Source organism: Hyperoodon ampullatus, assembly GCF_949752795.1.
Source record: "Hyperoodon ampullatus genome assembly, chromosome: 7".
Classification (NCBI taxonomy): domain Eukaryota; kingdom Metazoa; phylum Chordata; class Mammalia; order Artiodactyla; family Ziphiidae; genus Hyperoodon; species Hyperoodon ampullatus.
In genome coordinates this window covers 60953004-60969825 of record NC_136920.1, presented here as the reverse complement: position 1 = coordinate 60969825, position 16822 = coordinate 60953004, and the positions used below count along the sequence as shown (strand labels likewise).

The 16822-nt window shown below is 38.3% G+C and overlaps 1 protein-coding gene across 7 annotated transcripts in view; it reads left to right on the top strand.

The window, feature by feature from the left end:
- The window catches only part of NUP98 (nucleoporin 98 and 96 precursor), a gene marked incomplete at both ends in the record, with an annotated part of 86985 nt that overhangs the window by 35719 nt on the left and 34444 nt on the right, over positions 1–16822 (top strand). For all 7 annotated transcript variants that reach the window (XM_079707446.1, XM_079707445.1, XM_079707447.1 and 4 more), the window contains 2 exons: positions 13865–13981; positions 15199–15497. In XM_079707446.1, the coding sequence (XP_079563572.1) occupies positions 13865–13981; positions 15199–15497 (416 nt within the window). The remainder of the gene's footprint in view (positions 1–13864; positions 13982–15198; positions 15498–16822) is intronic.

Below are 16822 nucleotides of genomic sequence, written 5' to 3'. Positions count from 1 at the left end.
CAGTTCTTAGTCTATGAATGTTATAAAGTGTAAAAAATTATCACTCCTTTTTTTCTCTTAAAAGTATGGTGGGCAGCTGCTTCAGAAAAGATGGAAAGTCCGATTTTATACATTTCTTTTTTTTTTTTTTTTTTTTCTTTGCGGTACGCGGGCCTCTGTCTGTTGTGGCCTCTCCCGTTACGGAGCACAGGCTCCAGACGTGCAGGCTCAGCGGCCATGGCTCACGGGCCCAGCCACTCCACGGCATGTGGGATCTTCCCAGACCGGGGCACGAACCCGTGTCCCCTGCATCGGCAGGCAGACTCTCAACCACTGCGCCACCAGGGAAGCCCCCGATTTTATGCATTTCTTTAGAACATCACTGGATTATTTTGAAGGCAGGGACTGCGTATTATTCATGTTTATGTCCCCAGCATTTAGCAAATTGTTCAGCTTAGAGTCACCCTTTTTAGTCCAGTCATCAGATCAACAACTTTCAGGGCAATTTCACCAGGTCTTAGGATCTACAAATATGATATACAAATAGAGAGGATTGGAGTGGGAAAGCACACGTTTTGCTGTTAATATGGTATCCCCTTCCTGGCTTCTACTATGTGGTGTTGCTCTCAACAGTCTTTACTCGATGTATCAGAAGTACACGGGTTACCTGTCACTTTTCCTTGATTTACTTTCCTGGAAATGTGGCTTCCAGGAACCCACCACTTTTTTAGTTTTGTTCCTACCTTACTGGTTGCTCCTTCTGTCTCCCTTGCTGGTTCCTCTTCTTCCTGGCCTCTTAAAATTGGAGTGCCCCTAAGCTCAGTTCTTGATCACATTATCTTTACTCACTCCCAAAGTGATTTAATTTAATTCAAGACTTCTTGATCATCTGTAGTCTAATTCTCAAACTTTTATCTCCAGCCTGGACCTCTCTCACAAACTCCAGACTCTTATATCCAATATCCAGCCCTACTCAGCATCTCCACTTGCATGTCTAATAGACATTTATTTCAAAATTAACATGTCCAGAACTGAACTGATCTTCCACCTTAAAGCTGTTCCACCCAAAGCCTTTCCTGTTGCAGATAATTGCGTTTCTATCACTCTAGTTGCTCAGGCCAAAAATTTTGGAATCGTCATTGACTTTTTTCATACATCCCATATCTAAGCCATCAGCAAATCTTTGTTCTACCTTTAAAAATTATCCAGAATCTGACCAATTCTTACCACCTTCACTGCTACTAATTACCTTGACCCAAGGCACCATCATCTCTTGACTGAATTACTGCAGTATCTGCTAACTGATCTCTTTGCTTTTACCTTTGTTCCTTTGCATTCTGTTCAGAATACAGCTAACAGTGATTCTTTTGAAGTGTAAGTCAGACCATGTCACTGTCTGTCCAAAACTCAATTGTGGTTCGTACTTCACCCAGTAAAAGCTGAATTCCTTACAATGGCACATGAGGCCCTATAAGATCTGATGTTCCATTACCTCTGTAAACACATCTACTACTGTCTTCACTGTCTACTCCACTATAATCTCCTTGCTGCTGTTAGGACAAGAAAGGCATGCTATCGCCTTTGGATCGTTGCTCCAATTGTTCTCTTTGCCTAAAACACTTCTCCCCATAAATCCTAATAGCTAACTGTCTTACTCTTTACGCAAATGTCACATCGGTGAATACTACTCTGGCCACCCTATTTTAAATTTTACCCGTCTTTTCTCTTGTCAGAACTCCCCATGTTCTTTTACTTATTTTTTTCTGCCAGTTATGCCAGCATCATTTGTTAAACAAACTGCACCTTTCCCAAGGGAATTTAAATGTGACCCTTGATGTATTAAGTCAGATTCTCTATTCAAGTTATATGCTTGTTCGTTTGCTTGTTCGTTTATTCTTTTTTTAAGTTTTAAATAACTTATTGAAATATAGTTGATTACAATGTTGTGGGGGGTTTTGTTATTTTGGCTGCGTTGGGTCTTCGTTGCTGTGCGTGGGCTTTCTCTAGTTGCGGCGTGCGGGGGCTACTCTTCGTTGTGGTGCGCGGGCTTCTCATTGCGGTGGCTTCTCTTGTTGTGGAGCACAGGTTGTAGGCACGTGGGCTTCAGTATTGTGGCTCGCGGGCTCAGTAGTTGTGGCTCGCAGGCTCTAGAGCACAGGCTGAGTAGTTGTGGCACACGGGCTTAGTTGCTGTGAACAAGACACATTCCTCTGTCACAAACTATGGGGGAAGAGAGATGTTGACAAAATAATCACAAGTGACAGGAGAAGTAGAGATTGCCACTGTAGGAGAGACAGAATGATGAAGGAAAGCTCTGAGGATGTGTTGTTTAAACTGAAGAGGGATAGGGAGGACTGTCAGGCAGAGAGAGTATTTTGATATGTTTCTGGTTTTAAATACACATATATTTTTTTCAAGTGGATATAAATTTATTTTCCAGTTTTTTTTTTCAATGTTTGTTTCAAACATGACTTGACCAATTGGTGTTCTGTCTTGTATTTATCAAGATAGTCTCTCCCCCCACCACACCATTTATATAAAATACTGGAAAGTGCAAGTTGTTTCCTGGACATGAGGGAGAGAGAGGTCTTGGAGGGATAGAAAGGAGAGATTACAAGGTGTATGAGGAGACTTCTGGATATTTATGGCTATGTTGTTTTTCTTGATTGTGATGATGGTTTCACTGGCGTATACACATGTTGAAGCTTATGGAATTGTACAATTTAATATGTGCTGTTTACTATATGTCAATTCTGAACTAATAAATAAATGTAGCAAGGTTGTGGGAAACAAGTTCAATACAAGTTCAAACAAGTAACTCTTATTCCTATATCGCTATATTCCTATAAGCCAAGTGAGGGCAGTGACGTAAATATGGCGAAATATACATGAATCTGTCACTTGTTTTTACTTATGAAATATTTCATTGTTGAAATAAACCTGGTGTTCAAAGTCACATAGTTTTGCTTTCACAAATTGTACGACACTTTTCTGTTCTTTGGCTTCTTGTGTCTGTCCTTTGTACCTGTCTCACCTTGATATTTCTGATTCCAGTCCTCTTCACATTTGCCTCACGCTGTTTTTATGTTTCATATTTAGTTCCTTGTTTTTTACTTGTACGTTCTTCATGTGAAACATTTGATTAAACCATCTTCTCTCCCCCCCCCCCCACCCCTGTTGCTGTGTTTCCATCCATTGCAGCTAATATTTTCTGTGATCACCAGGTTGTTCGCTCTTTGGCCAGAAGGAACCCTTTCATGTTGGCTCCTAAGCCCTCTCCATAGATCCTGATAGTGTTTGGTAACTTACTTTCTTTTAAACTTTTTTTCCGGGCTTCCCTGGTGGCGCAGTGGTTGAGAGTCCGCCTGCCGATGCAGGGGACACGGGTTCGAGCCCTGGTCTGGGAAGATCCCACATGCCGCGGAGCGGTTAGGCCCGTGAGCCATGGCCGCTGAGTCTGCGCTTCCGGAGCCTGTGCTCCGCAACGGGAAAGGCCACAACAGTGAGAGGCCCACGTACCACAAAAAAAAAACACTTTTTCCCCTAATTTATTTATTTATTTATTTATTTTTGGCTGCGTTGGATCTTCGTTTCTGCGCGAGGGCTTTTTCTCTAGTTGCAGCAAGCGGGGGCCACTCTTCATCGCGGCGCACAGGCCTCTCACTATCGCGGCCTCTCTTGTTGCGGAGCACAGGCTCCAGACGCGTAGGCTCAGTAGTTGTGGCGCATGGGCATAGTTGCTCCGCGGCATGTGGGATCCTCCTGGACCAGGGCTCAAACCTGTGTCCCCTGCATTAGCAGGCAGATTCTCAACCACTGCGCCACCAGGGAAACCCAACTTACTTTCTTTTAGAGTTCACCATGTAAAATTTTGTCCGGGACTTTTTTGCCTGCTGTGTTCCTGATTTAGATTGGCTTGGATGTTCCTGTCTTATAATTTCCTTATCCAGTTTTGGTATAAAAATTAGGCTGACCTCACAAATTGTATCATTCCCTCTATTCTCTGGAAGACTTTGTGTAAGATAGGCCTTTTTCCCCCCCTTCCATTAGATGTTGGATACTGGTGAAGATACGAGTCTGAAGTGTTATTTGTAGTAAGGTGTTTTGTTTTAATTATTGACTTTAAAGTTATAGGACATCCGCTTTTTCATTCTTTTGAGTCACTTTTGACAAGTTATGTTCTTATAATATTAATTTCAGCTCATTAAAATTCCAAACTTACTGGCATAAAGTTGTTTAAAAATATCCTTACTGTCTTCTTCATTTTAGTAGAATCTGTAGGGATGTCTGTGTTTTCACTCCTGACATGTGGGTATTTTTTTTTTTTTTTTTTTTTTTTTTTTTTTTTTTTTTTTTTTCATGTGGGTATTTTGTGCCTTCTCATTTTAGCAATGTGGTCAGGGATCTACCAGTTTTATTGACCACTTCAAAGAACTAACTTCTGGCATTATTGATGCTCTCGAGTCTGATTCCTCTTTCATTAATTTTTAATTTTATTTATCATTTTCACTAATATTTATTTTTAGTCCCTTCTCCCCTCTTTTTTTAAAAAAATTTTTATTTATTTTATTTTTGGCTGCATTGGGTCTTTGTTGCCTGCACGCAGGCTTTTCTCTAGTTGTGGCGAGCGGGGGCTACTCTTGGTTGTGCTGCGCAGGCTTCTCATTGCGGTGGCTTCTCTTGTTGTGGAGCATGGGCTCTAGGTGCGCGGGCTCAGTAGTTGTGGCTCACCGGCTCTAGAACTCAGGCTCAGTAGTTGTGGTGCACAGGCTTAGTTGCTCCGCAAATGTAGGATCTTCATGGACCAGGGCTCCAACCCGTGTCCCCTGCATTGGCAGACGGATTCTTAACCACTGTGCCACCAGGGAGGTCCATTCCCCCCTCTTTATATGGTATTTAATTTTCTGTCCTTTGTCTAAATGGATGCTTAGCTTTTATTTTCAACTTTCCTTCTTTTCAAATATTAATATATGCATTTAGAGATGTAAATTTTCCTTTTAGTTCAGCTCTATTTGTACTCTACAAGTTTTGATATGGAGTACTCTTAATGTTCAAAAAATAACTATATGATAAATGCTTTCTGATTTTCATGGGGATTTTTGAGCCTGGGGTTATTCAAGAATATAAATTCCTAACATGGAGATTTTTAAGTTATCTCTTTGTTACTGATTTCTAGCTTATGTGCAAAAGAAAAAAGTACTTCAGGTGATTTCAGTTTTTTGAAACTTGTGGCTTCCTTTAATAGTCCAACATATGGTTAGTTTTCATAAACATTCCATATGTATTTGAAAAGAATATTTATTCCATAATTGTTGGGTTTGGGGATATTAAATTATACTAAGCTTGCTAATCATTTAGGTCTTCTACATACATAGTGATTTATTTGGTTTGGATATTTCAGTTACCTTATTTCCTTAACCTCCAAATCACAAAAACATATATGAACACATCTGCAGTTTTCCTAAATTTATCTATTTTAATATTTAACAGCTTTTACAAATGTGTGCCTGAATTACTTGTGTTTTTTTTTACTTACTAATTTTTATTGTAGTAAAATATACATAAAAATGGTTAAAATGGTAAAATTTATGTTACATACAATTACAGTTCAGTGGTGTTAAGTATATTTACAATATTGTGTAGCTATCACCACCAGTATCTCCAGAACTTCATCATCCCAAACAGAAACTCTGTACCTGCCATGCGATAATTCCCTATTTTCTTCTTCCCCCAGAAGAAGAAACCTGTTAACCTTTTAACCATTACTTTCTGTCTGTAAAAATTTGCCTATTTTAGATACCTCATATACAGAGAATCATACAGAATTTATTCTCTTTCATTTCTGGATTATTTTACTTGGCATAATATTTTATTTGTTTAAATTACTTTTATTGGAGTACAGTTGCTTTACAATGTTGTGTTAGTTTCTGCTGTACAGCAAAATGAATCAGCCATACATATACACATATCCCCTCCCTTTTGGACTTCCTTCCCATTCATGTCACCACAGTGCATTAAGTAGAGTTCCCTGTGCTATACAGTATGTTCTCATTAGTTGGCATAATATTTTAGAGGTTCATTAAGTTGTAGCATGTATCAGAACTTCATTTCTTTTTTTTTCTTTTTTTTTTTTTTTTTTTTTTTTGCGGTACGCGGGCCTCTCACTGTTGTGGCCTCTCCCGTTGTGGAGCACAGGCTCCAGATGCACAGGCTCAGCGGCCATGGCTCACAGGCCTAGCCGCTCCGCGGCATGTGGGATCTTCCCTGACCGGGGTATGAACCCGTGTCCCCTGCATCGGCAGGCGGATTCTCAACCACTGTGCCACCAGGGAAGCCCAGAACTTCATTTCTTTTTAAGGCTGAATAATATTCCACTGTATGGTTAACCCACATTTTGTTTATCCATTCCATCTATTGATGGACTTTTAGGTTGTTTCCACCTTTTAGCTATGTGAATACTGCTGCTATAAATGTTGGTGTACAAGTATCAGAGTCCCAGTTTCAATTCCTTTGAGTATATATCCAGGACTGGAATTGTTTGCTCATACATTGATTCTATACTTAACCTTTTAAAGAACTGACAAACTGTTCAGGCTACCTGAAAAAGAATTCAGAGTAATGATAGTAAAGATGATCCCAAAACCTTGGAAATGGAATGGAGAAAATACAAGAAATGTTTAACAAGGACCTAGAAGAACTAAAGAGCAAACAAACCATCATGAACAACACAATAAATGAAATTTAAAATTCTCTAGAAGGAATCAATAGCAGAATAAATGAGGCAGAAGAACGGATAAGTGACCTGGAAGATAAAATAGTGGAAATAACTACCTCAGAGCAAAATAAAGAAAAACGAATGAAAAGAATTGAGGACAGTCTCAGAGACCTCCGGGACAACATTAAACACACCAACGTTCGAATTATAGGGGTCCCAGAAGAGGAAGAGAAAAAGAAAGGGACTGAGAAAATATTTGAAGAGATTATAGTTGAAAACTTCCCTAATATGGGAAAGGAAATAGTTAATCAAGTCCAGGAAGCGCAGAGTCCCATACAGGATAAATCCAAGGAGAAACACACCAAGACACATATTCATCAAACTATCAAAAATTAAATACAAAGAAAACATGCTAAAAGCAGCAAGGGAAAAACAACAAATAACATACAAGGGAACTCCCATAAGGTTAACAGCTGATTTCTCAGCAGAAACTCTACAAGCCAGAAGGGAGTGGCGTGATATACTTAAAGTGATGAAAGGGAAAAACCCTACAACCAAGAATACTCTACCCAGCAAGAATCTCATTCAGACTTGACGGAGAAATTAAAACCTTTACAGACAAGTAAAAGCTAAGAGAATTCAGCACCACCAAACCAGCTTTACAACAAATGCTAAAGGAACTTCTCTAGGCAGGAAACACAAGAGAAGGAAAAGACCTACAATAACAAACCCAAAACAATTAAGAGGGGCTTCCCTGGTGGCGCAGTGGTTGAGAGTCCGCCTGCTGATGCAGGGGACACGGGTTCATGCCCCGGTCCGGGAAGATCCCACATGCTGCGGAGCGGCTAGGCCCGTGAGCCATGGCCGCTAAGCCTGTGCATCTGGAGCCTGTGCTCCGCAACGGGAGAGGCCACAACAGTGAGAGGCCCGTGTACCGCAAAAAAAAAAGAAACAGTTAAGAAAATGGTAATAGGAACATACATATCGATAACTACCTTAAGCGTAAATAGATTAAATACTCCAACCAAAAGGCATAGATTGGCTGAATAGATACAAAGACAAGACCTGTATATATGCTGTCTGCAAGAGACCCACTTCAGACCTAGGGACACATGCAGACTGAAAGTGAGAGGTGGAAAAAGATATTCCATGCAAATGGAAATCAAAAGAAAGCTGGAGTAGCAATTCTCATATCAGACAAAATAGTCTTTAAAATAAACACTATTATAAGAGACAAAGGACACTACATAATGATCAAGGGATCGATCCAAGAAGAAGATATAACATTTGTAAATATTTATGCACCCAACATAGAAGCACCTCAGTACATAAGGCAAATGCTTACAGCCATAAAAGGGGAAATCAACGGTAACACAATCATAGTAGGGGACTTTAACACCCCACTTTCACCAATGGACAGATCATCCAAAATGAAAATAAATAAGGAAGCACAAGCTTTAAATGATAAATTAAACAAGATGGACTTAATTGATATTTATAGGTCATTCCATCCAAAAATAACAATATACTTTCTTCTCACGTGCTCATGGAACATTCTCCAGGATAGATCATATTGTGGGTCACAAATCAAGCCTTGGCAAATTTTCAAAAATTCAAATTGTATCAAGTATCTTTTCCAATCACAACGCTAATGAGACTAGGTATCAATTACAGGAAATGATCTGTAAAAAATACAAACACATGGAGGCTAAACAATACAGTACTAAATAACCAAGAGATCACTGAAGAAATCAAAGGGGAAATCAAAAAATACCAAAAGACAATGAAAACACAATGATCCAAAACCTATGGGATGCAGCAAAAGCAGTTCTTAAGACGGAAGTTTATAGCAATACAGTCCTGCCTCAAGAAACAAGAAACATCTCAAACAATCCTGCTTCAAGAAATAAGAAACATCTCAAATAAACAACAGAACCTTATACCTAGAGCAATTAGAGAAAGAAGAACAAAAAACCCCAAAGTTAGCTGAAGGAAAGAAATCATTAAGATCAGATCAGAAATAAATGAAAAAGAAATGAAGGAAATGATAGCAAAGATCAATAAAACTAAAAGCTGGTTCTTTGAGAAGATAAACAAAATTGATAAACCATTAGCCAGACTCATCAAGAAAAAAACGGAGAAGACTCAAATCAATAGAATTAGAAATGAAGAAGGAGAAATAACAACTAACACTGCAGAAATACAAAGCATCATGAGAGATTACTACAAGCAATTATATGCCAATTAAATGGACAACCTGGAAGAAATGGACACATTCTTAGAAAAGCACAACCTTCTGAGCCTGAACCAGGAAGAGAGAGAAAATATAAACAAACCAATGACAAGCACTGAAATTGAGACTGTGATAAAAATCTTCCAGCAAACAAAAACCCAGGACCAGATGGCTTCACAGACAAATTCCAGCAAACATTTAGAGAAGAGCTAACACCCATCCTTCTCAAACTCTTCGAAAATATAGCAGAGGGAGGAACACTCCCAAACTCATTCTGTGAGGCCACCATCACCCTGATACCAAAACCAGACAAAGATGTCACAAAGAAAGAAAACTGCAGGCCAATATCACTGATGAACATAGATGCAAAAATCCTCAACAAAATACTAGCAAACAGAATCCAACAGCACATTAAAAGAATCATAGACCATGATCAAGTGGGGTTTATCCCAGGAATGCAAGGATTCTTCAATATATGCAAGTCAATCAGTGTGATACACCATATTAACAAATTGAAGGAGAAAAACCATATGATCATCTCAATAGATGCAGAGAATGCTTTCGACAAAATTCAACACCCATTTATGATTTAAAAACCTTCAGAAAGTGGGCATAGAGGGAACTTACCTCAACATAATAAAGGCCATATATGACAAACCCACAGCCAGCGTCATCCTCAATGGTGAAAAACTGAAAGCATTTCCACTAAGATCAGGAACAAGACAAGGTTGTCCACTCTCACCACTATTATTTAACATAGTTTTGGAAGTTTTAGCCACAGCAGTCAGAGAAGAAAAAGAAATAAAAGGAATCCAAATCAGAAAAGAAGAAGTAAAGCTGTCACTGTTTGCAGATGACATGATACTATACATAGAGAATCCTAAAGATGCTACCAGAAAACTACTAGAGCTAATCAATGAATTTGGTAAAGTAGCAGGATATAAAATTAATGCACAGAAATCTATTGCATTCTTATACACTAATGATGAAAAATCAGAAAGAGAAGTTAAGGAAACATTCCCATTTACCACTGCAACAAAAAGAATAAAATACCTAGGAATAAACCTACCTAAGGAGACAAAAGACCTGTATGTATGCAGAAAACTAGAAGACACTGATGAAAAAAACTAAAGATGATCCAAACATGTGGAGAGATATACCACGTTCTTGGATTGGAAGAATCAACCTTGTGAAAGTGACTGTGCTACCCAAAGCATCTACAGATTCAATACAATCAATCCTTATCAAACTACCAGTGGCATTTTTCACAGAACTAGAACAAAAAATTTCACAATTTGTATGGAAACACAAAAGACCCCGAAGAGCCAAAGCAATCTTGAAAAAGAAAAATGGAGCTGGAGCGATCAGGCTCCTGGACTTCAGACTATACTACAAAGCTACAGTCATCAAGACAGTATGGTACGGACACAAAAACAGACATATAGATCAATGGAACAGGATAGAAAGCCCAGAGATAAACCCACCCACATATGGTCACCTTATTTTTGATAAAGGCGGCACGAATATACAATGGAGAAAAGACAGTCTCTTCAATAAGTGGTGCTGGGAAAACTGGACAGCTACATGTAAAAGAATGAAATTAGAACACTCCCTAACACCATACACAAAAATAAACTCAAAATGGATTAAAGACCTAAATGTAAGGCCAGACACTATAAACCTCTTAGAGGAAAACATAGGAAGAACACTCTTTGACATAAATCACAGCAAGATCCTTTTTGGCCCACCTCCTAGAGAAATGGAATTAAAAACAAAAACAGATGGGATCTAATGAAATGTAAAAGCTTTTGCACAGCAAAGGAAACCATAAACAAGATGAAAAGACAGCGCTCAGAATGGGAGAAAATATTTGCAAACAAAGCAACTGACAAAGGATTAATCTCTAAAATTTACATGCAGCTCATGCAGCTCAATATCCAAAAAACAAACAACCCAATCCAAAAATGGACAGAAGACCTAAATAGACATTTCTCCAAAGAAGATACACAGATTGGCAACAAACACATGAAAGGATGCTCAACATCACTAATCATTAGAGAAATGCAAATCAAAACTACAATGAGGTATCACCTCCCACCAGTCAGAATGGCCATCATCAAAAAAATCTACAAACAATAAACACTGGAGAGGATGTGGAGAAAAGGGAACCCTCTTACACTGTTGGTGGGAATGTAAATTGATAAAGCCACTATGGAGAACAGTACGGAGGTTCCTTAAAAAACTAAAAATAGAACTACCATATGACCCAGCAATCCCACTACTGGATGTATACCCTGAGAAAACCATAATTCAAAAAGAGTCATGTACCACAATGTTCATTGCAGCTCTGTTTACAGTAGCCAGGACATGGAAGCAACGTACGTGTCCATCGATAGATGAATGGATAAAGAAGATGTGGCACATATATACAATGGAATATTACTCAGCCATAAAAAGAAACGAAATTGAGTTATTTGTAGTGAGGTGGATGGACCTAGAGTCTGTCATACAGAGTGAAGTAAGTCAGAAAGAGAAAAATACCGTACGCTAACACATATATGTGAAATCTAAAAAAAAAAAAAAATTTTGTTCTGGAGAACCTAGGGGCAAGCCAGGAATAAAGACACAGACGTAGAGAATGGACTTGAGGACATGGGGAGGGGGAAGGGTAAGCTGGGTCGAAGTGAGAGAGTGGCATGGGCTACCAAATGTAAAATTGGTAGCTAGTGGGAAGCAGCCTCATAGCACAGGGAGATCAGCTCCATGCTTTGTGACCACCTAGAGGGGTGGGATAAGGAGGGTGGGAGGGAGACGCAAGAGGGAAGAGGTGTGGGGATATATGTATATGTATGGCTGATTCACTTTGTTATAAAGCCGAAACTAACACACCATTGTAGAGCAATTATACTCCACTAAAGATGTTAAAAAATAAAGGAAAAAAGAAAGAAAGAACTGCCAAACTGTTTTCCATAGCCGCTGCACCATTTTACTTTCCCTCCAGCAGTGTACAATGTTTTAGTTTTCTCCGTATCCTTGTCAGCTCTTGTTATTTTCTGGTTTGTCTGTTTGTTTTTAACAGCCATTCTGGTGGGGGTGAAGTGGTACCTCATGCTTGTAATTTGCATTCCCTTTATGATGTTGTGTATCTTATGTTGTTATTGGCCATTTATCTTTGAAGAAAACTGTGGCAGTAACTGGAATTCAAGGATGATGATATTGACCTTCAGAGGTTTTTTTTTTTTTTTTTTATGACAGTGCTTATTGAGATGAGTCATAGCTGAACTTAGGACCATGTGCTTTTTACTTTTAGTTCTTAACTTCAGGGGTAGAGACTTTTCAGGTCCCAACACAAAACAAGTGGCATTTACTAGTGACCCGCCCCTTGGTAGCTCTAGACTCATCTCTGCCTCCCTGGTCCCACAAGACTGTCAAGTTCACCATCAGCCTCTCAGCCTTCCCTTTGGATCCAAGAAGTCTCCAGGAGAAAAGCAACCCAAAATATCGGACACCTCCCTGTACCACTGTCCCCCCAGGTTGCTGGTACAGTCATTTTTTACTATCTTGTTGGCTCTTAATGCCTAGAAAGAGCTCTGAGTTTTCTGGTAATCCTTCCTAGGAGAATTAGTCTATATTACCTAGTCTACCATTAATAGGAGGGCAAGTTTTATTTTTCATGGAAATAATAATTTTTTATTGTCAAGTGCCTGTTTCATTGGCTTACTTAATACTTATTTAATAACATCATTACTATAAGGAGTATAAATAGCATACATAGGTAAGGAACAAACACTAGATGTTTGCTACTATATAACCCAGTTGTTGAGACTAGAATAAATAAGGGAGTGGCCTACCTACTTAGTGGTTGGTTTAGGGTGGCAGTGGGGGCGAGGGGTGGGGAGGCGGGTTGTTTGGTGGGGTTTTTTTTGTTTTGCTTTGTTTTTGGTTTTTTTGTATGTACTGCACACCATGCGGGATCTTAGTTCCCCAACCAGGGATCAAACCCACGACGTGGAAACGTGCATTGCTAACCACTGGACCTCCAGGGAATTCCCAGTTGTTGGTTTTTCTAAAAGAGGGAATGGAGTGCATTAGGTAATCCAGTGACTTTTTTTTTTTTTTTTTTTTTTTTTTTTTTTTTTTTGCGGTACGCGGGCCTCTCACTGCTGTGGCCTCTCCCGCTGCGGAGCACAGGCTCCGGACGCGCAGGCTCAGCGGCCATGGCTCACGGGCCCAGCCGCTCCGCGGCATATGGGATCCTCCCAGACCGGGGCACGAACCCGTATCCCCTGCATCGGCAGGCGGACTCTCAACCACTGCGCCACCAGGGAGGCCCAATCCAGTGACTTTTTAAGTGGAGGTTGATTAAGATCTCTTATATGGTTTTTCTACTTAAAGCTGGTATGCTGTAGAGGTTGTTGCCTTAAATAAACCTATTGTACACAAACTTGAACTTTTTAGGTATTCATGGTCATTTCCATCATTGGATATCAGGGGATTCTACCCCTCTTTCTTGTCTTTTTTTTAAAGAAACCTTTCTCATTTAATCAACAAACATCTATCCTATTTTCCTTCAAGGCAGCGTGCCAAGTTCTATGCAGGAGCAGTCATAAATCCTGACTGCCAAAAAAGAAAAAGTATTTAATGAGAGAAAAGACATGTAGAGTTCAAAAAGGGAAGAGTATTTTCTAGGGGATTTCCTACTTGGTTTTGATGTGCTTAGCTTATTCTTCCAAACACCAGAGTGTAATATATTTGAGACCTTGTGCTCTGGTTATGTATTTATGGGATAAGTTGGTGAATTGAACTTGTTAGGTCAATTTTAGATATATATGAATTGAATAAGAGTGCCCCTTTCCACTCAAGGTTTTAAGATAGTCTTTGATGTAATTATGTGTGCCTGAGTTCTTTCTTTTTTTTCTTTTGGTCTCTGTTTATAGGAAGAGCATTAAGAAGTTGGTTTTGAAAAACCTTAACAATAGCAATCTCTTCTCTCCTGTTAATCGTGATTCAGAAGATCTAGCTTCACCATCTGATTATCCAGAAAATGGAGAGAGGTAAACTGAATTCTCATTTGGGTTACTTCTGGTAGAGGGCCTTGTGCTCATTTAGAAAAGATTCTGAGCTTAGAATTTATTCATTCTATGAAATTTTATGAAGTTAGAAGTATTGGTTTGGCCAAAAAGTTCGTTCGGATTTTTCCATAACATTTTACAGAAAAATCCAAACAAACTTTTTGGCCAACCCAGTATTACAGCATATGAGCATCTAGAAGTTATGTTGTTTTGTTGCTTCTTGAGTACTTTAGACCTTAAAATTATTTTTCTGATTCAGTTCTGCAAAACTATTTTGGTATCCATGTATGTCATTTTGGATGGGGTTGTTAAAGTGATATACAGTCACTGTAACCAAACCAAAAAAATAAAAAAGTATAGAAATATATAAAGGAGGAAGTACAAGTATATACACTAATTCTTAAGAGTTCAGTATATATTCTTACAGTTTAAAAATTTATTTATAAATATATTCTTATATATTGTAGAGTTTATGCATGAAATAATATTCTGTAACCTGCTTATTTCCATTTACTGTAAACACCTTTCCATATCAATATGAATAACCTGCCTCCTCTTTTTAAATGAGTCTGTAACCATTATTGTAAATGTAAGGTAATTCAATCAGTTCTCTATTAGAGGACATTTAGATTATGTTGGTATTCCTATATTCAAAATAATGCTTCAATGAAAAATCCTTGTATATATGTCTTTGCCCTCCTGTTTTTTTTCTCTTTGGATAAAATTTTAGTTTGAGTTTTCATAAATGAATCATTAATACCTTATTGATTATAATATCAAAAATTTTAAATTTTCAGTTTTTTATTTTGAAATTCACCACTGATATTTGACCCCACATAGTAGACACCCCCCTTCCCCCTTTAAACTAAATATTGTGATGCTCAGATTCGTTCATTCATGAAAATAGGTCAGTTAAAGCCGTGGAATCTACAGCCAGATTTCCTGGGTTACAATCCCAACTCTAGCACTTACAGCTTTGTGACCTTGGCAAGTTATTTTTCTGTGTCCGAGTTTTCTGTAAAATACAGAGAATGATAGCCTATTTTACAGGTTTACCGTAAGTATTAAGTGAATTTTTAATACATGGAATTACCTAGAACAGCACCAGATGCTAGTAAAAGCCTAGCAATGTTTGATTGTTACCATTTTACTATTTCTACTCAAGGGACTAAGATAGTATTTATTTTCTCCCTTTTCAGATTCAGTTTTCTGAGCAAACCAGTGGATGAAAACCATCAGCAGGATGGAGATGATGATTCTCTTGTATCACGTTTTTATACTAACCCTATTGCCAAACCCATTCCTCAAACCCCAGAGAGTGCTGGAAATAAACATAACAGCAGCAACAGTGTGGATGATACCATTGTTGCATTAAACATGCGTGCTGCCTTGCGAAATGGGCTGGAAGGAAGCAGTGAAGAGACCTCTTTTCATGAGGAGTCACTGCAGGATGACCGAGAAGAAATAGAAAATAATACTTACCATATGCATCCAGCAGGTCAGATTCAGATTGGCACTTGAGTAATCTCCTACCAGTCATATGAGACTTCTTGTTTGTCACTGATTTTCAACATAATAGAAGTCAGCTATCTGAACTCCTAAATGTTTTTTATTGCATTTTATGGAAGTTAACACTTAAACACTTCTCACTGATGCTTTGGTTGATTTGGAATTCACTTTTTTTTGTACCTTTGGAGTAGTTAAAATTCATTTTATTAATTATCCTGATATAGTTTAAATATCCCAAATTTTGTATCCAGAGAGACTATCCTCATAATTTTTCCTAGCTTTATAAACTCACATATTGTTTATTAGTTTTTTAATTAAAATTATAGCAGTATTATCATATGAGATTTTTGAGATTTGAGTTAGACCATGCCTGACTAGAATAGGCATTCAAATGTTAGTGGTTGCTATGGTTATTATCACCTCAGTTCTGTGCTTTTCTTTTTTGTCCCCAACAGTGAACTGATTAGTTTTTCCACACTAATCCATGAAACAGTATAAACTACAAGATTGAAGTATCTTGATGGGATGCTTAAAGTTTGCCTTTTTTCTCTGTTGACTTAACATCTCTTTTGGGTTTTGACAAATGTCATTACATTCCTTCTTCCCCCCTTTTAACTGAGGTACAATTTACATATAGTGAAGTACACAGATCTTAAGTGTTCATTTCAGTGAATTTTGACATATATATATACTCAATCAAGAGATAGAACATTTCTTTCACCCTGGAAAGTTCTCTTGTGTCCCCATCTCAAGAAGTCAACCACAGTCTCGTTTCTGTCACATAGATTAGTTTTGCCTAGTCTTTTTTTTTTTTTTAATTTATTTTACAGTTTGTCTTGATGTGTCTGTAAACTTGTTCTATATCTAAATTATCTTATTGCCTTCATATATATCTTTGGTCACTTGGTGCCCTAAGGAAACAAATTTATACTTTCACATTAAGAATCCTATGTTATCTATATTTGTGTTTAGACATCTACATGAGTTCATTATAATACTGCATCTTAAATATCCAGTCTAGATTTTTTTTTATTTCTAGTTTTCTCACTGACCTTTTTTGCCGCCTCCCAATTTAAAATTCCATTCTCAAGGACACTTTAACAACCCTCTAAAACTTGCCCATAGAGAAGCAAGTTAAACATGTGAGTGGGCATTGCTGGAGGCTGGAATTTGATCTTATATTGGCCTTAAACTCTTCCTCTCAGAGAGCAAGTTAGCCTGATCTCTTCCTATAAATGGAACAAGGAGTGACTAGAACAAGCATACCCATGCTATATTTTCTTTGATTTCTTCAGAAATCTGCCTAGTTAGCAC